A 25,446-nucleotide genomic window follows, 5' to 3' on the forward strand; every position below is an offset into this window, starting at 1 on the left:
GATAGTAAAAAGGAATTCAATCAGGTGGCAGAAATTATTTTTCATACCATTCGAACACAATCTAATATTTGGAAACAGACACTTGCATGCTAATGGTCTACAAAATATCTATAGTTATAAGAAAAAAATATGTTATCAATTTTAAGGACAACCAGCTGGAAAAAAAAAATGCTCTCAATACTTAATTATTGCTCCTTTAAGACAAATTGCTGCATCAATGCAGCATGGCATGGAGGTGACCAGGTATTATTAAAGACCAGGTTGCTTTGATAGCAGTCTTTAACTCGTCTGTATTGTTGGGTCTTTGTTTCAGCAGCTGGAAAACGAAATTGGAAAGCACCCAAAATATGCAATAATCACATATGATCAGTTGATATTGAGATGCGTCTGGTACATATGCCAGGACCGTAGCCAGCCTGGTGCAAGGGGGGGTTCTTTTTTTTTTTTTTAAAGTGGACCTTTTTTCTTAGCATTTTGTATTTGAGTATTTACTCATTTTGTATTTCATTTTGAGGTTTAAATACTGCATTTTAGTGACATGTTCTGGATTATCTTGTCTGCTGGTATCATAATGTGCATGCTTTTGAAAAATACTACCAATAATGATCTAATAATAATAATAATATACAAATATTACGGAAAAAGACGATCAGTTAATGCACTTACAAGACTGTGGGATGAATATTTTTTTTTTGTGGGCTTCTTTTATTTTATGTTTTATTTAACAATTATTCATGATAAACTTCATTCGAATGCTGTCTACACCGCGTATAGACACTAGACAGCATCGCCTATGGTTAATAAAATAATGTAATAAATTTACTAATTTAATATAATAATTTATTAATTTAAAATAAAATGTTAATAAATCCTAATACTATGCATGCTCAAGCAGGTTTGTTTACGCATTGAACTCGTCGTTCTTTCTTTTCTTTTTTCTTTTTTTGATGGATTAACATTTTTAACATAATAAATTCACAGATCCATCAGATAGGCTCCTGTCTGTTAATGTTTATTTAAGATGTTACAGACTTGTCATAGCCATTCAGACTGCTCAAGAAAAGGCACAAGAGAACTATTCTGTGAATGATGTGGGGTTGACGATTAGCTACCACTTAACTAGCGTTAGCAATTTGATCTTGAGGTAGCAGACCTATTCTGCTTACTCTGTCTTTTTAAACATATGTTCAATATTCTGTGATAATGACGCTGCTGCCTGCTCCCCCTTCCGTCTCTCCTGCTCTTTTCGACCCATATTATTTACTGCTGGATGCCGCCTCACAGATTTAGAAAACGTCAGTTGCTGCGCGGACTTGTCACATGTCGCGTTTTTTTTTTTTTGTAAATTGTTTTGTAATAAAGTGTTATTTTAAATAATGACTAACAATTTAAATCTGTTTCAAAAAATAAAAAAATATATTAAAAAAATAATAACAAAAAATTCTGGACCTTTGGCAGTGGGGGGTGGGTCGTTCGAACCACCCGAACCCCCCCTGGCTACGGGCCTGTATGCCTTGTAAGGCCTTTACAGCAGCTCTAATCTGAGGTGAGATTTACTGTATTGGTGATTTCTGAGGCTGGTAACTGGTGACATCTCATCTACATGCACAGACTGAGGTGGAAATAAAGCCCTTGACCCTGGAGAGGTGCAAGGCGACAGTGCTAACCACTACTTTATCACCTTTCTACTACCATAGCAATGGCAGCAACAGGACACCACTGACCACACAAAATGCACACCAGTGAAAGTTTTTTTGTTTTGTTTTTAAAGCTTGAAAACAGCAGATTGTGTGTGTATATACAGAGTCAGCCATAAAACTGTATACACACTACAGGAAAAAGAAAAACTTATATAAATATTTTTAACACAAAATTTAGATAATATTATGAAAATCTTATTAATATTAAATCAATAAAGTTTACATCATACTATGTTTCTTTTTCAGATTACTTAGTTATATAATATATATAAGCTTTTATTTTGAAAACTGTTACTGGCGCGTGCAGCTTGAGCCGGTAGTGTCGACGACGTCCCGCTGCTTTGTTGCTATGGTAACGGAGATGTTGATACTGTGACACAGGAAAAGACGAGCGCGCGTACAACATAACAGAAGTAACCCGCGTCTCTAGCGCCCCCAGGCCGTTAGGTAACATGAACACATTGTTTTGTAATACAGTAAATTCGTTTTATGCGTGATATTTGCAAACAAACCTAACAAACCGGGTAGCTGCGCATGCTTTAATTAGCCTAATTAATAAATTGGCCTCATTATGAACATCGTATAGCGTTCAGTGTTTTATATATGTATAGTGAGATTAGTCTTGGATCTAACTCTCACTTCCTTATATTGGATTAGAAATGGAGGTAATGCTGCAAACTCCAAAGAGGCTCTCTGTTAATGCGAAGAAAAAGAAAACTCTCCCTCTTGGCCAGCTGCAGGAGGAAACACGCAGGTCCACTAAAGTCCCTCATCATCTTCTGGAAACTAGTAAGTGTCTAATTCATTTTAGATAATGGACCAGAGCTACAGAACATAACTTTAGGAAACCAGCAGTACATCAAAGTCTAATTGTGTCCAATAAAATGTGTCTTAATGAGCAGCCACATTAATAGGAACTCACATACAGTAATATCATAAAATTACTGGTCAAATGCTACACTTCAAAAACACCTAAAATAATCAGAAACACACGGCGCTCCTTTGAGAAAAAAATAAACAAATTTTACTAAGCTGTGTCAATGAAATAGTATAATAAGGTGTGGGAATTAAATACTGTGTTGTGGCTACAACATATTAACACAAGGAAATTAAATTGTACATGAGGTGTGGTCGGGAACATCACTTTAAATAAAGTAAAGCAGCTTGTATATACATTTATCTAATGTAATGTCAAGACACACACACAATAAAAAACCCTTTTTAATATTTTTTGGAAAACAACACATGGCATGTAGATTAACAACCATTTGTATAAACGAATGATTACCTTAATTTACTCTCTGGCACAATAAATACTCTACGGAGCCCCTCACCTTTTTAAGTTGTGACTATAAACTGCTCAGTTTCAGTGAGCCTTAGATTCCTGTTTCGGATTGGTATTAGCTGTTTCCGAATACAGGGGTGTAATGCCTTGCAGAATTACGGTTATGAAGTCCCGAAGTTTTTGGTAAAGTGGAAAAAAACATTACATTTCATTTAGATGTAAATGCGCACAGCATTTTGTGACATCAAATGCCACCAGACTGAGAAAGTCAATTCTTGGTGTTCCTCTGAAAATCGAGTTACTTCTTGGTATGTCTGTGCACTTAAAAAAAAAAAAAAAAAAAAAATCAGCAAAAATGTCAACAGTTCTGTGTTTCTCTGTCAATATGGGGTGCTGTGTGTACATTAATGAGGGAAAATTTTTTTTAAATGATTTTAGCAAATGGCTGCAACATAAAGAGTGAAAAATTTAAGGGAGTCTGAATACTTTCCGTTCCCACTGTATGTATATATACTGAGAATATTAGCTTTAAAATCAATTAACAAACAACCTTATTTGTTAAATATAAATCACTGACTATACGGTATGCTGTTTCTAAAAGAAAATATACATCAGTCATCTGTTAGCTGCCAGGCTAAATTATGTAATTCACAAATGAAATCACAGCATTATATTTTACATAATTGCCTACACATATCTGAAGTAATATTTAAAAGTTGAAGTCTTCAGCGACATGCTGCCTGTTTATTTCGTGATCTCTGCTTTTTCCCTGGTTTGTATTGGTTCAATTTTTTTTATAGCATTTTAATTAAAAACTTAAAACATTAATTTGAATTAAGTGATTAAATAGAGAAGATCATCCAAAACAATTCACAATAAACTGTATTTGTGTATCATGAAAAAGTTTTGTTGTTTAATTTAAAAAGTGTTTTTTTCATTAGTAAACAAGAGTTTATATAGTTGTTAAGTGAAACTGTTTTTTCACTCTATTATGCTGTTGAGTATCTGTGATTGGTTTAATTGAATAACTTTTAAGCTGTATAAAAGAAATTCTTTCACTTTTTAACTGAGGGTCTTTTGTGATATTAAATATCTTGCTCATATTAATTTGCTTAGATTTTTTTTTATTTGTTCAGGAAAACAAATACAACAACAACAAAAAAATATTTTCTCTCCACAGGGAGTTTTGCCAAGGTTAAGAGCAATAATGTTGTTGAGGCTGAACCATCAGAGCTGCATTTTAGTGGGTTCGAGGTGGGAAAGGATTACAAAAAAGTTGTGGTATGTCAAGTGCTCAACATTCATTTAGCAACACACAAATACTGTTTATTGGCCCTTAAGTTAGATATGAATAAATTAATTTGTAGAAGCTGTTAAACAAGCAATTTGGTATTTCTTAAAATCCTCTCATTTAAAAAACTATCCTTGAATAGTGCTGCTACTGAGTGTGTGAAAATTAACATAAGACACGACTAACTGACTTCATTCATTGTTGGTTTACATTTACAAAAAGATTATGCTGTCAAGTTTTAAAAGTTTGTGAATATGTTGTGAGATACAGTATGTAAAAAAGCAGACATTTGCTATTAGGGGCATTGACTGGAGAAATATTAAATATAAAAAAGCCACTGTTTATAAGAGGAATATGATATCATAACTCAGACAGTGTGAACGTTGTTTCTACAGTATGTGTAAGTTACAGGTCTGTACTTATTAATGTGTAGCATACTCCATGGTGTGCTGCATGTTGCCATGAACGTCCTGTTACTACCACCTGCTTTTCCAGCGCTGTATACTTTGAGTTTTATGGAAATTTGTTGGGCCAAATGCAAATCAGCCATGCGGCTTATGGGCATGCTAATTCATGGAAAAAAAACACTTAAGATTTTGTAAAGCTAGCTCAAATTTTAAATTTGTTCTAAAAGTGATTTAGGAAATTTAATCTAATTATATATATATATATGTGTTTTTTTTTTTTTTTACCAGAGACTGATTAATATTTCTTCTGAGGTGATCCACATCCACATACTTCCTACCCAAACTAAGTACTTTGAAACTGAATATACGCAAAAGGTAATGTTACAAATAAAGATCATTGTTAATCCCTGTGGTTCGTGGTAGAATGTATTATTTTTTTTACTTATTTTTACTTAATATTTAGAGTCGGCTAGTTCCAGGACTTGCTCACACTGTGACTGTGCACTTCAGTCCAGATGAGTGGCGTTACTTTTTTGACAGCATCAGGATCCATTGCAAGGTCAGGCTATTGTTTAGATTTTTTATTACAGATGTGTTAGATACAGACAAAATAAATTGTAACAAATATTTGGATGCCTAGACTTTAGATTGTGCTACACATTTGTTTGTTTTTAGGGGGAAGAGACCTTGCAGGTTCCTATTCATGCTTATCCAGTTATTGATGATCTTAATATTCCACCTTACATAAACCTGTTTCCTGTGCCACTGGGAAAAAGGTACCTGAACTTCTTTTTAATAGCTGATCACTGTTTACATCCATCTTTACATCAAAAAGTACATCAGGTACTTTGGGTCTGTACAGTATACTGAAGCATGCTCATAGTTAAACTCAGTTGTTAATTTATTTGACGTAAACCAGAGTTTTTATATATATATATCTCAACAACTTGTTAAAAGTAGCAAAAGTAGAAAAAGTAGAAAAAACATACACTCAACAAAAATATAAACGCAACACCTTTGTTTCTGCTCCGATTTTTCATGAGATGGACTTAAAGATCTAAAATTCATTCCAGATACACAATATTACCATTTCTCTCAAACATTGTTCACAAATCAGTCTAAATGTGTGATAGTGAGCACTTCTGCTTTGCTGAGATAATCCATCCCACCTCACAGGTGTGCCACATCAAGATGCTGATCTGACATCATGAGTAGAGCATTTACATTTACATTTAGGCATTTGGCAGACGCTCTTATCCAGAGCGACTTACATTTTATTTCATTACACATCTGAGCAGATGAGGGTTAAGGGCCGCGCTCAAGGGCCCACCAGTGGCAACTTGGTGGTTGTGGGGTTTGAACCTGGGATCTTCCGAACCGTAGTCCAATGCCTTAACCACTGAGCTACCCCTGACCCCCACAGGTGTACCTTATACTGCCCACAATAAAAGGCCACCCTGGAATGTGCAGTTTTGTCTCACAGCAAAATGCCACAGATTGAGCATTGAGGGAGCGTGCAATTGGCATGCTGACAGCAGGAATGTCAACCAGATCTGTTGCTCGTGCATTGAATGTTCATTTCTCCACCATAAGCCATCTCCAAAGGCGTTTCAGAGAATATGGCAGTACATCCAACCGGCCTCACAACCGCAGACCACGTGTAACCACACCAGCCCAGGACCTCCACATCCAGCAGGTTCACCTCCAAGATCGTCTGAGACCAGCCACTCAGACAGCTGCTGAAACAATTGGTTTGCATAACCAAACAATTTCTGCACAAACTGTCAGAAACCGTCTCAGGGAAGCTCAACTGCATGCTCGTCGTCCTCATCGGGGTCTTGACCTGACTCCAGCTCGTCGCCGTAACAGACTTAAGCGGGCAAATGCTCACATTCGATGGCGTCTGGCACGTTGGAGAGGTGTTCTCTTCACGGATGAATCTCGGTTTACATTGTTCAGGGCAGATGGCAGACAGCGTGTGTGGTGTCGTGTGGGTGAGCGCTTTGCTGATGTCAATGTTGTGGATCGAGTGGCCCATGGTGGTGGTGGGGTTATGGTATGGGCAGGCATCTGTTATGGACAAAGAACACAGGTGCATTTTATTGATGGCATTTTAAATGCACAGAGATACCGTGATGAGATCCTGAGGCCCATTGTTGTGCCATACATCCATGAACATCACCTCATGTTTCAGCAAGATAATGCACAGCCCCATGTTGCAAGGATCTGTACACAGTTCTTGGAAGCTAAAAATGTCCCAGTTCTTGCATGGCCAGCATACTCACCGGACATGTCACCCGTTGAGCATGTTTGGGTTTGCTTGACCGGCGATTACAACAGCGTGTACCAGTTCCCACTAATATCCAACAACTTCGCACAGCCATTGAAGAGGAGTGGACCAACATTCCACAGGCCACAATTGACAATCTGATAAACTCTATTATGTTGCACTGTGTGTTGCACTGCATGTGTTGCACTGCATGAGGCAAATGGTGGTCGCACCAGATACTGACCGGTTCTGAGTCCCCAGACCCCCAATAAATCAAAAAACTGCACATTCCAGGGTGGCCTTTTATTGTGGGCAGTATAAGGTACACCTGTGCACTACTCATGATGTCAGATCAGCATCTTGATGTGGCACACCTGTGAGGTTGGATGGATTATCTCAGCAAAGCGGAAGTGCTCACTATCACACATTTAGACTGATTTGTGAACAATGTTTGAGAGAAATGGTAATATTGTGTATCTGGAATGAATCTTTAAGTCCATCTCATGAAAAATCGGAGCAGAAACAAAGGTGTTGCGTTTATATTTTTGTTGAGTGTAGTATTTTTATACATATATTAATGTACAATGTCTACACTGTCACTGAATAAAAAAAATAATATCAGGTCATCTAGTTCACAGCTATGAAAGTAATACACACTATAAAAGTTCGCAGAACACAGCTCGTAAATGGAGTATTCTCAAGGGGAATAATTAAGGGGAGAAGAGATTTTTTACTTCTTTTTTTGTCTTTATTGTTTTTGTAGTTGTTTTGATGATGTGGGCTACTAAAACTCTGCAAGGCATGTTTTTTTGTGTTTTTGCTTAAAGGTCCACATGTGTGATTCCTCTGAGTTGCAGTTGTCCCGTAGACTTTGAGTTCCAGGTGTACTGCTTGAAGTCTCATGAAGCATTTACTATAAGTCCTTTGTCAGGTAATGTCACCTGTCCAAGAAATGCTCTTAGGCCTCTATGGTGCCACATGGTGGCATGATGTCTAGCACAAGGGATATTACTAGCATAAAGAGACGAGTTCTTTAGTTGCTGCAGTGGATTTTTTGGGTTCTTCAGTTCAGTGAATGTACATTACCAGCATGTATCTCATAACTCTGAAGTTGTTTACATTTTTAAAGATGTGTCTGAGGTCATTCATTAATAATTATCCACGCCTTACAAACATAGATATTTGCCATTAAGCCTGAAACCTAGCTATAGGAAATGCAGACTTAAGGCAGGAGTACTGTTTGACCATTATTAGCTTGATCTGATATTGTAAGACAAAATAGTCACAAAATAGTCAAAAAAGTTCAGAATCACACATAAACGAAACACGAATGTGTTTTCTCAAAGTTGACACCAAACACATACTGTACACTGCCCAGCCAAAAAAAACCCCTAAAAAGTCATACAATGTAATATTTCATTGCTTTTGCCTTGGTTACAGCATTTATTTTCATCCAGAGTTACATTAATTTTTATCCATAATCTTTTGATGACATTTTGTTTTGATGGTGGGAGTGTTGGTTGGACAGCTGTGTAAAGCCCGCTCCATGCCAAGGATTATCAATGGGGTTAAAGTCTGGCCAATCCATGTGTAAAAAATATCTCATGCTGCCTAAACCACCCTTTCAGAATTTGAGCGAGATCCTCACATTGTCATCTTGGAAAACGCTTGTGTCATCATTGAAGAAAAAAAGCGTTGATTGGAAAAACCTGGTCAGCAGTTTATTTAAATATTGTAGGCAGCTGATCTCACTTTTTGCACACATCATGTTGCTAAAGCCAGAACTGAACAAATGAAGTACCCTATATTATAACACTGCCCCCAAAGGATTGTAATGTAGGCACTAGCCATGACGAATACGCTTGGCGCACATGACGTGCATGGCATGGTAGGCATGGTAGGAACTTCCTTACTTACTGTACTGTATCTTCTTACACTAAAAATCTGAGACTCTTGAGACAAATGCCACACACACACACACACAAAATTTTAATTTTCTTTTCCTTGTGTTACTAGGAATCATCCCAGCAAAAGGGAAGACAGATTTATCAGTAACATTCACACCACAGCAGTATGGAACAGCTGAAATCACTCTACAGCTGGTCATCTCTCAGTTCAACTCAAAACCCTTCATCTGCACATTAACAGCATCATGCTCTCCTAATCTGATTATAAAGTACTGTTAGTTTTTTAAATTTTTATTATATTTCATACTAATGTTATGGTGCAGACATTTGGAATTATGGATTATATGTAATCATAACATACTGTATACAGTAACTATGAAAGCAATAATATTGTCACATCATGTTCGTAACTAAGTGTAATAGTCCTGCCTTTGTATTAGCCAACAGAGAGAAAAAGAAAAGAATGCTGAAACTGTTAAAAACATACAGACAGAAGGGGTTGTGTATCTTGTTGATCCTAAGCAAAAAGTTAAAGTGACACCACCAAGGATGGAGAAGGTATTCTGTATTAATATATAAACATACACACACACACACACACACACACACACACACACACACACACACACACACACACACACACACACACACACATATGCATATATGTATATATAGCATATACAGACACTGGAGTCACCTAATGTTTTTCTCATTTGAGTTTAAAGCTTTACAGTCTGAAATAATCATATTGTCCTTATATATATATATATATATTTTTTACAGCACACTAAGAAGATAAAATCAGACCCATATACACAGAGTTCTGATGTGGATATTTTCAGCCATTCTAGACTTGCTAAAATGTTGATTCAACACCAGGACAAAATGAGCTACAAGGATCTCAGACAGGGTGAGTAATAGAAATAAATTCATAATTCAACGGAATATCTACAGTACAGGAACAGGCCATCACACAAATCAAGATTTACTGTATTTAGAATTTTATGAAATTATTTTTCTCCATAGAAATATGTAGAATAGCATCAATATATTGTATGGTGCTTGTTTTTGTTTGTATGCTACTATATTTTACTTGACATTGAATAAAACCTGTTTTTGCACTAGTGCCATGACAACATTAGGTTACAATGTGAGATGGAAATGAGAAGGATTGGAAAGAGTGCTTACTAGGGTCATTTTAGGCCACGTAAATAGCAGAAATATCTTAGCTCTATTAAAATCGTTAGCAAAAAATATAACATTTTGCATTCTATTAACAAAAGTCCAGATATTTTGAAAAACTTTTTTCTAGGAAAATATTTGTCCAGCATTCAGTCGAATTCTTTTGTGCAGTATAATTACTGAAGATGGGAAATGTAAGCACAGTGATCTAGTGATTTACAGTTCTTGAGACCAAAAGGACAGTCTGTATGCACATAAATAGAAAAAGTTATGGTTGCTGTAGAAAAAGTGACTTTTTAATTTAATGGTCATAGAAATCTAATTAAAAGTTTAAGAGTAAAAACCATGGTAACAGGCATTCATAGTCACCAGGGGAAGTGATTTCAATTATGTGATTTAATGCTGAAGAAACGGGGCACATTACAGCTATTGAGGTGGAGGTTATTATTGAATTTTTACCAGCATTTACCATTAAAAAAAATATTTAAATGTATTTAATTTATTAAAGCCATGTCCCATACCAAGACTGCGCACCTGACAAGAGAGATGAAAGAGGCTGCATTTGAAAATCAAATTCAAGGAAATGTTCAAAAAGACAGAGCTAATCATCTTCAATGGTATGTAAAATATTGACATACAGACAGGGCTACAGCACCAGTCGAAAGTTTGGACACACTTCTAATTCTTTGATATTTCCTTTTTTTTTTAATGAGGGAATTCAATATATGCAGTTTTACTGGAGCTTGTAGGATTTTATATCATTTCTTTAGGCAGGTGCAGTTAGGTGATGATTTTTTCTCAGCAGAACAGAAAATAAAGATTCTGAAGAAACAGGAAGTTGCAGCTTCTGAGTACATGGTACTTTCTTTATTCAATTACCACAGAGTTCATGTTCAGTAACAAATGTTTTTATGTATTAATATTTATGTTTTTATTAACCTGCTGTATATATATATATATATATATATATATATATATATATGTTTTTATGTTTAAACAATGTGATTACATCTTTTTTTGTGTGTTTTAGATGAAAAAAGACATTGGTGGCAGAGAGATAAATATTGCCCAGACTACAAAACTATCATCTCGTCGTGTTGTGCGTTGCTCAGGACAGGTAACTACTGAGGAAAAAAAGAAATCAATGCCCACTTTTACATAAAGTCAGATCTGTAAGTATTTGGACATTTTTGTATTGTATTTTTTTCCTCTTATTAGGCTTGAGTTGAAGTAATCAAAATGTGAAGACTTTCAGCCTTAATTATTAAACAAAGCTGAAAAAAGCTTTAAGAGTCACTGACTAGCTGAAGTCTGGGCAGCAACATCAAAAGGCATACAGTATAGTTCAAATGTTTTACACAAGGCTACATTTATTTTTTACATTTTAGAACAATATTTTTTTTCCTCAAAACTGTGAAATTTTGTGTTCTTGCTAGAAAAATATCGTCAGGTGCATTTGCAAAACCCATCAAGCACCATGATGAAACTGGCTTTCATGCAGACCATTAGCATTGTTCTACAATGTAGAAAGAATTAAATAAAAAGAAAGAAAAATCATGAATGATCATGAAAGTGTGTCCAAACTTGCCTAAACAGGGTGATTGTCGGGTTGTAACTCACCAATAATCAGAAATGTTCATTGTAAGCATATATATGTTGAACTGGCTGAATAACTATTATAAAACATGATAAAAAAAATTCCCCTTCTCAGGCAAATTAAATCTCAAGCAAAGAATAAAACCCCAGCCCTCTGTGACACTTAGTTGTGTCCAACCCATTTTTTGCACATTGTAGTAACTGTAGGAGATCTAAACCCCCCAATGTTGAACTCGATGTTATGCCCTTGCCAAAAGGCACCAAAAGACAACTGTCATGAATGATTGCGGAATTCTTTTTTGGTGAAGAAAACCCCTTCACGATATCCAAAACACTCCGAAAAACATCAGTCTGAAAGTATAATTTCTGTATACCAAAAGATTATATAATAACAGGACCTAAGACAGGAGTTTAGACAACAGGAGGGAGTACTTACAGAGAGTAATAAGCAAGACAGAGCCTGTGCAAAACCTAGCTCTTAAGTCTCTCTATGGCCCTCTAGTGGGGTTTCCCTGATATAACACCAACACTCCACTCCAGAGTGCCACGTTATGGTCCCAGTCATCTCCAACAAAATCTTTTGTCTGGCTTTTTGATACAGAGGCTCTATTTACACTGGGCATTGGCATGGGCCAGAGCTGGGCATTGGCACTTAAATCCAACAGAACTATGTCTGTCTATGGATGTCTGCTCAAATCAACAATTCCAAAAATCAAAAATATGTAGGTTTACACACAGGCGTATATAAAAGTATATAAAAGTTCAACTGCAAACAATGATAATGATAAAGTTAAGATAAAGTTCTTTTTTATCTTTGTAAAAAAAAAAAAAAATTAGTTCTCTAGAGATGTTTTTTTTTCAGTCCAGCAAGACATTCTTTATCTGCAGAGGCAAGGTGGTTTGGTTTTGTTGTGATCGCCCGAAGTTGTCTCTTGGAGTTTATGATCTCTTTACGTTATGGCATGAGTGTGTATGGCTACCAATGAGACTGGGTCACTGGTGTTTACTGATGATGTGACTGCTGAAGGAAGTATCAGAATGAATTCTGAAGTTTTTGGAGCTATCATATTTTGCTCAGAGTAAGCTAAATTCTACAAAACTAATTAGACAGCCCTTCACAGTACAAATAGATAATGGCAGAAACATGCCACTAAAAAAAATCACCAGGCAAAGAAATGGAATGCTCTGTCAGTTTTTCACTTATTAAAGAAAAAGAAAAAATGCACAGATAATCAGCAACTGAAGGTGCTTAAGGAAAGACTTGGCAACGCAGCACAGGGCAGGAAACACAGCATTTGATGATGTCCACGAGTCCCAGACTTCAGGTTGTCAGTGACTGCAAAGTGTTAATCCTTCATTATAGTTTGGTGATGGTGGTGTACAGAGGCAAAAATACTATAATTGTATCTAAACACTTATGAAACCTGACTGTTTGCCAATCTGCGGGTTGCAAACTGGGCCGGGGCTAAATGAGAATTGGATCTCCATTGGATCTCAAGTGAGGTCAATCTAACAGTGAAAGTGATACACAAAATGTTTTAAGCTACTTATTTTCTTAAATATTTCATTGTGCTTGGGTGATTATTATGATTTAAAAGTTAACTTTTGTTTTCTTGTAACCAAACCAAATAGCACATAAACCCAAAGTATATAGGCCTATATATTTTTTCTCAGCAATCAGAATAACACGTGTGAAAGTATCCTAATAATAACTTATACCAAATATTTTGATATGCTTCTCCACATTACATTTTTCAAAGCCTGAACATAATGATAGTCATTTGGGTTGCAGTGGCCTGATTCCACTCCTGTGTTCAACATTTATGGTAGTGGCCAACTGGAGGTCAGAAGGCGTGTGCTTAGGCTCTTCCAACAAATTGTTCGTAAGGTAAAGTAGTTTATTTTTGGTAATTTAGGAATTATAATTTATCATTGCTTATATGCTTGTAATATTTTGGATTACAGTAGTATTAAGTAATAATGTATTTAAACTGTATTTTGGTTAGGATTATAGATCTCTTAATTTCGCTTTAGCTGGCAATGTATGGCATTTAAATCATTTCTAATAAAATATACCATGTAACCCATACAAAGGAACAGATGAGATTTTTAGATTATCTTTATTAAAGGTACCAGCTTATTAGAAGCCACAAAATACTCATCGTGTTATTTGTTTAGATTATTCTGCGTATTCGTATGGATAAGAGACTACTTCTATTGCGAGAAAAAGGTTCCATTGCAAAGTTGCAAGTTGGAGAAGGAAAAGACAATGGTGAGAGAAATAAGTTTTTGACTGTCTATTCTGACATTTATATAACATTTTGCTACAGTATACAGTATGAAGACTTTTTTTTTTGTTTTCCAAAATTTGTGTTTCATCTGGCAGTTCAAGCAGTAGAGCAATTCCTGTTTAATGTTTACAGCTGTATCACTTTTTAGTTTTACTTTTTGTAAATACATAAACATTTTTGCAGGAAAGTTTACAGAAATATAGAAAGAAACAAAAAAAATGAAAAAAGTAATGTAAAACGAAGTGTGCATCCTTTTGTATACAACTGTAGAAATATGAAAAGACTAATTATAAAAATCAATATTTCCACATTTAATTAAATATGCATAATAAATTCATTTAATAATTTATTGTAACCTGGCTAGATACAAACAACTGCACAGTACAGGTAGTGGGTTATCTCTGACCCAAATCAAGAGCAGTGTGCTAAAGGAATATTGTGGAGAAAGTTGTTTCTGATTGGCTGTTTCAGACAATATGTCATGCAGCTGTGCACATGGGCAAAGTACACAAATCCTGTGCTTGAGTAAAAGTGGAGATATCCTAGGTAAAATATTACTCAAATAAAAGGAGAAGTCCTCTGTTTACAATTGTAAAAGAAAATTCATTAAATTTATGAATCAAAAGTGCTAAGCCTTAGCTCACAGTAGCCATAAAGTCAATGGGAAAGGTGTATCCGGGATGCTTCTTGGCTATTTGTAATCGTTAACATCTCTGATTTCAAAAACTTGCTACAGTAAATGATTTAAAAAGGAAAATCATGCTATTGTGCATAATAGCCAGCAAGTGGCGATATTACTGCTTCAACTATTACACGACACCCTGATTATCTAACGCAATGCCTTGCAGAACTGTGGTGGAGTATAAAACTAAAGTGAAATAGGTAACAAAGTAAATGTAGTTAGAACTTTCACCTCTGGTGTGCGTACACACACACACACACACACACACACACACACACACAAACTTGCAGTGAACCCTGCTACATTTAGTCAGTGTTTTCTCTCTGTTTCATTGAGTAATATTATTTGCACTTTGCTGCATCTATACAGTACAGTATATATTTAAGCAGCATCACTCAAGAGGGAGTGCTGTTGTACTGAATAATGGCATGTCTGTGGTGCAGTCATAGGTACAAGAGGGTAGATCAAGTGCTGAAGATATCACAGATAATAGCAAATAATATTTTAAAGTGGCTATTAGTCTTTTTTTAAATTTTTTTTTTTATTTTATTCACTTTTGTGGGTTTGAAATAGCAATCGTGTAAAGCATATAAACTGGGAAGCAGTGCAGCAAGTTCATTACGCCAAGCTATTCATTAATGCATATTTGCTTTGCTTACTGTACTTACTGTAATACTTGTACATTATTTGAAGGCTAATTCATTTTCACACTACATAAGCATAATGAGGCCTTTGAATTATTCAAATGAATTGAAATTTAATTAAATGCAGGATTTTATAGACGTGTATGGGGATGTTGCATTCCAAATGTTTCAAAACTTTCCTAAAATGTGCTTGATTTTCGTATTTTACACTACGCTCCCTATGTTTGTCTCAAATCTCTTGTTTAAGGGGATTCTGGAGAGAAAAAAATACATCAGTTACCAGAAAAGCTGCTGCGTTTGACATCACCCATCTTTCCATCTCCAAACCACCCGGAGGAACTTGTGAGTACCTTTATAGCAATAGAGAAAATCAGACAATCAGAATTATGTGCAAAAGTGTTCTACTCTTGTCTCATCAGGCCATAACACATTTTTCCACATGATTTGGGGTGATTGTGTATATGTTTTTATTGTGTGAGGCAACCACCTTTTCTCATACATGTGGAGAAATCTGGATATACTGGACAACTGGAGTAAACTTTTACACGTGTATTCCTGCAGCAGCCATAATGTTGCCATAGGTATCTTGGCAACCTCAATTATTGTCTTGTCCTATTGTGTAATTTGTAAGGACTTCATGTTTTGGTAATGTCAATGTGGTGCAACATTTTTTGTCACTCATTGATGATGGCTTTTATCATGTTCCATGGTACATTTAATGTTTTGGATTCCCGGAACCAATGCTGTATTAAAAATGTTAAATTCAAAATATTACATGCACAGCTAGTTTTTAAATCATAATTTTTTACTTTAAAACTTTAAATCAAAACTGTTCTTTTTTCATTTGAAATCTGTTAGTTGCTTAATTACAATTAAGATGGAAAGTAATCAAATGGTATATATGGGTTTTTATATTTTTTATACTTTACAAAATTTATTACAATTTAATGGAGGAGACGTTTTATAGCCACTAGATGTTATACAGTTCATAAATAATAGAGTATTGCAACTGTCTTTTTGACTAATGAGACTAATGTTGTAGTAGATGTAATTTATTTATAGATATTTATTTGCAGATGCATCAGAAGTTGTATTAAGAATTTGGGACATATTTTCATATTAATACAGAAAATTCATCTCTTTGTTTTTTAGACAAGTAAGATGATTGGAAAAGTTCACGTGGGGCTGATTGAAGAAGATTTGACTTGGACCGTTCCATATTTTAATCTAAAGGTACTCCCTTGTCCTTGTCCTTGGAAATACATATATACAGCATATTTTTGGAAAAAAAAAGGAACAGTGCTCTTCAGTTCTAGAGAGAATTCTTTGAGTCTCGAGGGCGTATGTCTAAACTGTGCCAGGAAGGAAGGACATCAGCAATGACCTCAAAGATGCAGTTCTTGGAAGCATGAACAAATATATTTTCATCTCCAAACATCTTGAAATGTATTATTATAAAGTGAGAAGGATTGTTTAGAAATAGAAAGCCTTTAAGGCTCCAGGTGTGGTAGTATAAGGTTTTTTTTTTTTTTACGAATGTTGTTTTCTCTAAGCTGAGTATTATTTCTCAGCTGATTCAGTAACACCACTTGGAAAAAGAAAATTATATGCCCTGAAACTGTGGTATTAATGGTTACCTCACCAGGTTCCTCAGCAGTTTAAGTTGATGGGCTATCAGGAAGTAAACGTGTACGATTCCAAAGCCTTTTGTACCCAAAACCAAAAGCTTAGGCTGTTGCGCACAGGAGCACAGGTAACACAGTTAGTTGCATTCAATAATGATATTTCTTTTAACCTAGTTTAGTTTGTATTGTTAGTTTGACATTTGTGCTGCACATTTTACAGAATGAACTCCTGCCCATGATGATGTTTCCTGATTTAAATACCTGCAAGGAGGAGCAGCCACATGAAGAAAAGAGAGCAAAGCCAGACCTCAACCCTGCGCTCAGTTTCAAAACTCCTCATAATGTGTTACATCCAAAAAATGTCCACCCTCTTAGGATCTTTGTAAATACTTACCTTTATTTTTATTTTATCTCTATTTAAGCAGTGTAAAGGAATTTAATGTATTTTAACACTATTTGACTAACTGTCAATGTTAATGAGTCTTTAGTGCCAAAACTGAGCTACTGTATATTACATACCTTTTAACTAATTTTTGCTCATTATTGGGTGAGTTTATCATGATAACATCTTATGCTTACTGCCTTTGTTTACTTCAGAACCCTGCCCCAGGTGTGTGTGCCTTCAAACCAACTCCTTCATATCTGGAGAGTGACCCAGAGTTCCACCTTTGTCCACTTACAAGACACATCATCTGCAGTGATCACGTTGTGGAAGACCATAACAATAGCACTCCAAAGAAGTTTTTAGACAGAGAGGCAAGCCGCTGTAAAAAAAAAAAAAAAAAAAAAAATATATATATATATATATATATATATAATTATTATTATTATTATTATTATTAAATAATATATATATATTATTATTATTATTATCAGATGTTAGGAAAATTTAAAAATCGCTAAAATACCAAATAATACACTAGAAAAACTAGTTCAGTCTGTTATGTTTTTAGCTTTTAAAATATATGCATTTCTATGTACAATTCAGGTCAAGAGTTTAAAGTACAGTATATACTATAAGTCTATATAGTAATAAATGAAGGTCTTCAAGCTTGGTTTTTCACAACTTCACACATTTCATGTTCTTTTTGCAGCTCAATATAGTGAATTAAAATATATTAAGTTAATTGCTTTCAAATTACCTTAATGTGAATAAAGTAGATATCCTTACTTTACGTTCATTGTTATATATATTGTCATAGAAATAAACTTAATATATTTTAATTCACTATACATTATAAGAGTCCCAGTTGGTCAAAACTTTACATGTAGTATCCAGAAGGTTAAACTGAACCACAACTCAACAAAAAAAGGAGCTAGTGAATGAGATGCGAGCATCAGGTACAAAACTATGTATTTAAAAAAAATACATCATCACTGCATACAGGCTTATACTAGGACCCCTACACTAAGTCCTTTAACCAGCCAGATTAAATTTTGCAGATGGTCACCAGTCTTATGGAGAGATTGTTGCTGGTCAGGCAAACAAAATTTTAACATTTTTGGCCATTTCGATCTGTGCCTTGTATAAAGACAAAGGATAAGGCTTTTAAATCATAAGAACAATCCCAGCTTTAAAGTATAGAATTTTCACCACAATATTTTACGGTGCAATGCTTAAAACGGGACTCTGAGGACGTTTCTCTGATGTACTCTGGAAAATAGATCATGTGGATGCTTGGAGCAAGACATGAACCAAAAAGTTAAAACATGGTCAGAACTTCAGTACAGTAGGTCTTCCAGCAGGGCAGTAAACTCAAAGTCCTGACCATAGAATATGTTTGAACTGAAAAAAAAAAAAAAAGTATATCTGAGCACAGAAGCCAACTAACCTGACTGTAATTTCTGTTATGACAAATGAGCAAAGATTTCAGGAGAGTACTGAGAAACTTTTGCAAGGCTACTCCAAGAGACTTGGGCAATTTGTAGCAATACAATGTAATGGCAATGACAACATATACTAACAAAGTATGTACATTTTGATCAAAATAAATTATATATTTATTATGGGAAAGCTGACAAATGTTTATTATGTATTATTTTAAAATGACCTTTTATGGAAATGTTGTTACTTTAATTGATTTAACACCCTAAAGTAACATAAAATATGTGGCGTTGTGGACAATTCTGTTTGGCTGCATTCATGATATAAGCTTTTGCATTAAATGAGCTCCGCTTTATCGTATATAATAATATTTTTAGTTAGTATATTACTGTACTTCATTAAACATAAAAAAGAAATCTATTTATTTTGTGATGCACCCTGCAGGACATTATAAAAGGGACCATGCTTTGGAAGGAGTTTTCCTGCCTGGAATTGAATACTGTTTCCTTTGTTCCAGCACAAACAAGCAGTCAGAGCCCACGAATGTAAGAACACGCATAAACATGCACACAAACTAGCTATCTAAAATTTAAAAATTATATCTGTGAAAATCAGTGACTTCCAATTTTGCTCCCAACTCTAACATTAATCACTTAGCATGCCTTCATGCATTAAATAATACATAAAATCTTCAGTAAGCCTTTCATTCTAAACTCTCTTCTGGCTTTGAGAAATACAAACTACATGTGCCACTAGTCCATCAAAAGAATAAAACAGTTGTAATTTTTTTTAAAATAATAAACTCCTATATTGTTCTGTTGGCTTGTGTAGTTAGTGTGCACTATCCTGTGTATATATTGTCTTGTGTATTTATTGTGTATTTTTGCATGTGCATGTCATATGGGAAAAAACAAAATGAAGAAAAATCACTTGAGCTGATTATTAAATTTACTTGGCCAAGTTGATAAACCTGAGACATACAATCACATTTTCTGCTAAATCATGACTTGAATTTAAGTATGTGTTTCTATATGCAGGTGTGATCCTTTCAGTGATTTGCTGCTGCCCCTGGAAGCCCCATCATCAATGAAAGACCTTCCTGAAAACATGAGAGAAGAAATTTCATTTGAAAAGTAAGCTATAATTAACTATATATATATATACAGTATACATACAGTATATATATATATATATATATATATATATATATATATATATATATATATACAGTATATATACAGTATATATATATAAATACTGTGTATATATATATATATATATATATATACACAGTATTTATATATATATACAGTATATATATTATGGCAAGCCGTAAAATATCAGGAAAATATTCATGAGAGAATCAAATTAAAACTCTCTATATATTGAATGAAAAGTCTGAATATATTGATTGAAACATGACGTCATCGAAACACAGCGCCATCTTTAGAAAGAATGAGCGAGTCCACGAGAAACTTGGTTGCTGTGATTTTAAGAAATGAAGAGATGGTCAACACGTTAGTGTGCGGCCCAAAGTCCATTTCCTCCTCTTTTACACGTCCGAGTACTTACACTAGTGTTGTATAAAGTGATGTTTGGTAGCGAGAGTTAAGATGGTTAAGACTCACTGATTCGTATTCAATTGATGTGATGTGCAAACAACAGAATTAGGCGAGCTCGTAGCCAAGAACATTCACAGAGGGGCGAAATTCATTAGAGCAAGCCACAAAGAAACTGACCGTAATAGCCTAGTTCACGACAAAACGCTGTGCTTAAATACAATGCAAATTAACGCAACTGTGACACATTAGGGAGGAAAAAATAATAACTCGTGGCGGGTTTAAACGTATTTGAATGTGGAAATCTGATATTGAGTGCAACTTACAGCACCACTTTGGGCCGTACACGCACTCACTAACGTGTTGAAAATCTATTCATTTCTCAGAATCGGCGAGACAGGGGTAGCTGCAGATCGGAGTAATGGGCGTGTCAAAAGGTTGGGGCGTGCCGAAAGGTCTTTATGATTGGTTACGCAAGGTGCCTGTTTAAAGGCTAATATTAAACGCTATTGTTCTTTCTAATGCGTTTACGTAATGCAGCCAATAATCCTCTATATTAAAATTCCATTTTTTTCCTGTAAAATATCGATATTACAAATATTCCTTTCTAAACATTCTACTGCGTTGCCACGGGTTACTGACGTCATCCTCACGCATTTGAGTCATGGTCGTGGCTAAAAGGGATATATAGCTCTAACTTGAAACTAACAATGAAATGAATTGTTATACCTATTGGATCACATCAAAAACTAATCCTTTCTGTAATACAAAAAGTTTTATTGTTGTATAGTGTGAGAAAAAAAACGTTAGATTGATGTGCGCATGCCCAATAGAGCTCGAGCTGTATTCCTTCTAGCCTTAACTGTATTAAACCCATAATCAAAATCAAATTACAATTATTTAAAAGAATATCGTACCACAAGCTGTTCATAAAATTTTAATGTAATTTTTATATTTTTGAAATACTATTAACTTTGTATTGGTTAAACAAGACCAAAAAAAGTTACAGAATTAGTCATTCAGAATGTTTTGAACTGACAGTTGTTTTTCTGTAGTTTTACTAAAAGTGCATAAAAACTAAAAACATTCTTGTGTATACTGTTGTTCACTGTTTTTTATACTGTTTTATATTGCTTTTTATAATGTCACTTTAATTAACTAAAATAAGCACACTTGCACTATTCTTAATGCACTGTTCCATTTTTCACCATATCAGCCTTCTGTGTTGCAAACTGTCCCTTTTTGCAGAACAGTAACTCAATTATCTTACCTCTGTTGCTCTCCAAGTTTGTGTTATTTGTGTAAGTTTTTTTCAGTGTTATTTGTAACAAGGGTTGAGAGAAACGTAATTTCAATTCTCTATATGTATGCACTGTACATGTAGCAGAATTGAAAATAAAGTTGACTTTGACATTGCCTGATAAGGACAAATATGGTTCATAAAACACCACAGAGGAGGAGGAGTACAGTTTAGTAACCTTTGAAGTGGCACATATTCAGTAAACAGACACAATTTTAGCCAATAAAACATTTTATTTAGAGGCACAGCTGCTTCGTTTAAGACTGTACTCCACCCAACCTGTACACTCAATCTGCTTATTTTTACATTTATGGCCAACGCAGAAGCTCCTTTCACCAATGAGAAACCTTTCGGCACGCCCCTACTGTACCTTTCGACACGTCCCCTACCTTTGACACACACCCCCTAACTTTTGACACGCCCCCTAAATTTCCGCACACTGATTGGCCAACGCAAAAGCTCCATTCACCCACCAGTTTCTTTCGAACATGCCCTCTACCCTTTGGCACACCTATAGCTCCAGCCTGCAGTTATCCCTACTTGGAATCCGCATCAACCAAGTTTTTTGCTGACTCACTCATCCTTCCTAAAGATGGCGCTGTGTTTCAATAACATTATGTTTCAATCAATATATATAGATTTTCATTCAATATTGTAGTATTTTACCACCAGAAAGAATGTTGGAGAGACAAGTGAGCTTAACTGCTGCCCAACACAATGGCTGGGAGGACTTTATTTTGCACAGCACAGTATAGCATGAGCAGCACATTCACACAAGAACATAATCCAATTCAGCCTAAACATGAACCAGAACACATTCAACAGGTCACACACCCTAACACACAAACCAGGCCAAAGCCACCAACCCAAACACCCTTTCCCAACAGGGTGAACACATTGACCCCCCCCCACAATGCATGATGGTCGTCAGCTGCCGCTCCGCCCACGCCACAATATATTTAGAATCCATATAATATATTCATATATATATTAAAAGAAAAGTCTGAATATATTATACAGTATATATATATATATATATATATATATATATAAAGAGAGAGAGAGAGAGAGAGAGTTTTCATTCGATTCTCTCATGAATATTTTCCTTTACGGCTTGCCATTATATATATATATATATATATATATATATATATATATATATATATATATATATATATATATAGCCTAAATATATATGAATGATCACAGATACCTTGAGAAAGTGACTTTGTACGAAATTTTCACTTAACTATTGGGGTGAATCTAAAGGGCCTTACAAGGAGATTGGTACCAGTGACCTTAAGTACACGGCTGTATGGTGTAAATAAATCAGCATGTTAACCCTGGGTGAAATATACCTCATTTTTTAAGGCAACCAAAATCTAAATTAAACCAGTAATTACCAGAAATACTAGAAATTTTATTTAATTAATGTTACATGTCTGTTCAGTCAGGTCAAAAAGAATTTAGACAGTGACAGGATTTCTGACTCTGTATACCACCAAAATAAATTCAAATTAAACAATTAAGACGACTGAAGTATTGAATCTTCAGCTTTATTTCAAGTATTGCATTAACTATTTAACTATTTCAGCCATTTAATCAAAAGACCTTCATTTTCAAGTTCCAAAGTAATTGGACAGCTAACTGAAACAGTTTGGTTTGTCAGTATACAAGACTACTTTAATCTTTGATTTTCTCTCTCTCCTCACATTTCCAACAAACCTTTTTCATGTTGCATTTTTGCCTTATGGGATCATTTTTTTCATGCAATTTATGGTATCATTATCTTGTTCAATTTCTGTATCAAACTTCGTTTACTACATGTAGGTCTGATCCTAGGGCTGAAGTACAGTGGACATATTTCTTTTAAATAAAGGCCAGTAATTGGTCTTCAGTACTGTCTCTGTGCTATGATGAGGCCTAAATTCTGAATGATCCATTTCATATGAAAATGTGGCCATATTTTCTATATGTAATCTGAGTCTTAGTATTAGATCAAGTGTGTGACCAGCACATAGTGATTTTAAAATTTGCCTTGATCAGGAGTCAACTAAACTTTTGTTATGTCCCATTCATTTTTCTTTATTAAACTGGAAGTATCTGACTGCCTCCATAGTGATGGATGAGTGTGTAAAAAAAAAGATTTGATGAACTGCAAGCATTAAAAAATGCATTTAAAGAAGTGTGTTCTCCCAACAGGGCTGAAGGTTTAGAAGTCAGTCTTAATCCTGACATGGTTCAAGCTAAGTTTGATGCCTTGGAAATGTCACTATCTAAAACACTGACAGAAGATTCCATTAAGGATGACAGGTGGGTAATTAAATCATAGCATGTTTTCTTACAGTTGTAAACTACAGTATGTACTTTAAAAGAATAAAACAACAAAAGATATAACTAAAATAATATATCTTTGTCTGTTTACTTCTTAGAGAAGCACATGAAAAGCCAATGGAATCAAGTTTAAAATCACAAGCCAACAAACTGGGGTCCAAAGTCTTAGCACGGATGAAACTCATGAAATCTTTGAGCTGCCATAGACTTTAATCTGCCATAGACATACAGTATCATTGTGACCAATTATAGCTTATTTCTGTGTAGTATAATTTGGGTTAACAATAAATCAAGTGATCAAATAAAAACACATAATCAAATAAAAACTTATTTTGTGTATTAAATGCTCAAATAAAATTTTGTTGGAGCCATTTGTGTTTAGTTTAAATTAATACAAACTGCAGCAGGGATATGGGATTATTATACAGTATATTCTACCAAATCTTTCAAAAATATCTAGCCAAAATAACATGATAAAAGGACAGACCATGTTATGGAAACAAAGCTGCTATTAGCAAAGGTGTACATACACAGTAAGGAATGGATATAATTTTTTAATATTTGATTGCATATCCCTAAGTTAAGTATTTTTATTTACCTGTGTTTTAATATTTGTTATGATTAAAACAACAACAGTAATAACAATAATAACAATAATAATAATAATAATAATAATGTTTAAAAGAACCTTTACTGTACTGACCATATAAACATTATTTTTTAAAATAATTTTCCTCAGTGTAGCGTCATGCTGCATTTGTGATGTCTTGCACTTAAGAATTTGCAAGTTTTTAAATAGCGATCATGGATGCACTTTTATATTTATAGGCTTGAGTGGCTACTGGCACTGTTCTAATATCGTGTACTTTAGACAATCATGCAACATTTTGGATGAAATTGGGAAGACCCCTTTAAATTTAGTCTGGTTATGATAGACCTGTTGTTGTGTTTTTCTGCTTTAATAAAAAATGAAACAGTTGATGTTTCTTGACATTATGCAGTGCCATATCATTTATTTTCATCCAGAGTTGCATTAATATTGGTAAAGTTCATATATTAATGACAGGAGGGTCGAACCACTCCATGAAGTCTTCCACAGCATATCCCAAAGAGTTTCAATGTCACATAATGTTACTGAGTCTAGACCTGAGAAACTGAAGCAACCTTTGTAAAACTGCATCCAGGGACTTACATTGTGAGCACTGTATGATTATGGACATCTTTACATCTTTATAAGTTACTACTTATAGGGCAAATAGGTTACCTTTTTCCATTGCTTCAAAGTTCAATGCTCCCTAGTATTTTTATACTGTGATTAACATCATTAATAAGTGTTTGTGTTGCGCTGTGAATGTGGAAATGCTCTTACTTTCACAACTATAATATGTATATAATTCATTACTATACACAGCCGAAACATTAATTACTGCACTTTAGTAATTCACAACATATTATCCCCCACAGTAATAAAGTAATTAAATCTTAGCTGGACTCAGTCAAAAATTTTGCGAGTAAAAATGGAGTTTGACCTGGTGACTGTGACCTTATG

The 25,446-nt window shown here is 34.7% G+C and overlaps 1 protein-coding gene across 1 annotated transcript; it reads left to right on the forward strand.

The window, feature by feature from the left end:
* The first annotated feature begins 2,101 nt into the window (after nucleotides 1-2,101).
* cfap221 (cilia and flagella associated protein 221) lies at nucleotides 2,102-24,219 on the forward strand. The gene is made up of 25 exons (XM_053477265.1): nucleotides 2,102-2,147; nucleotides 2,358-2,489; nucleotides 4,166-4,266; nucleotides 4,972-5,058; nucleotides 5,147-5,242; nucleotides 5,359-5,459; nucleotides 7,780-7,883; nucleotides 8,969-9,128; nucleotides 9,300-9,417; nucleotides 9,643-9,769; nucleotides 10,550-10,658; nucleotides 10,812-10,899; nucleotides 11,072-11,158; nucleotides 13,430-13,525; nucleotides 13,816-13,922; nucleotides 14,360-14,375; nucleotides 15,516-15,596; nucleotides 16,407-16,487; nucleotides 16,900-17,007; nucleotides 17,100-17,261; nucleotides 17,477-17,635; nucleotides 19,149-19,249; nucleotides 19,742-19,837; nucleotides 23,766-23,876; nucleotides 23,996-24,219. The coding sequence occupies exons 2-25, from the start codon at nucleotides 2,360-2,362 to the stop codon at nucleotides 24,108-24,110; spliced, it is 2,541 nt and encodes an 846-aa protein (XP_053333240.1). The 5' UTR covers nucleotides 2,102-2,147; nucleotides 2,358-2,359; the 3' UTR covers nucleotides 24,111-24,219.
* The last annotated feature ends 1,227 nt before the right edge of the window (nucleotides 24,220-25,446 follow it).

This window comes from Clarias gariepinus, chromosome 18, assembly GCF_024256425.1.
Source record: "Clarias gariepinus isolate MV-2021 ecotype Netherlands chromosome 18, CGAR_prim_01v2, whole genome shotgun sequence".
Classification (NCBI taxonomy): domain Eukaryota; kingdom Metazoa; phylum Chordata; class Actinopteri; order Siluriformes; family Clariidae; genus Clarias; species Clarias gariepinus.

Excerpts from the sequence above, each read along its gene's own strand:
- cfap221 (XM_053477265.1), top strand. The coding sequence starts at position 2,360 with ATGGAGGTAATGCTGCAAACTCCAAAGAGGCTCTCTGTTAATGCGAAG. Across the intron at positions 2,490-4,165 it reads TCATCATCTTCTGGAAACTA|GGAGTTTTGCCAAGGTTAAG; the intron begins GTAAGTGTCTAA and ends TTCTCTCCACAG. Across the intron at positions 15,597-16,406 it reads CAAACCACCCGGAGGAACTT|ACAAGTAAGATGATTGGAAA; the intron begins GTGAGTACCTTT and ends TTTGTTTTTTAG.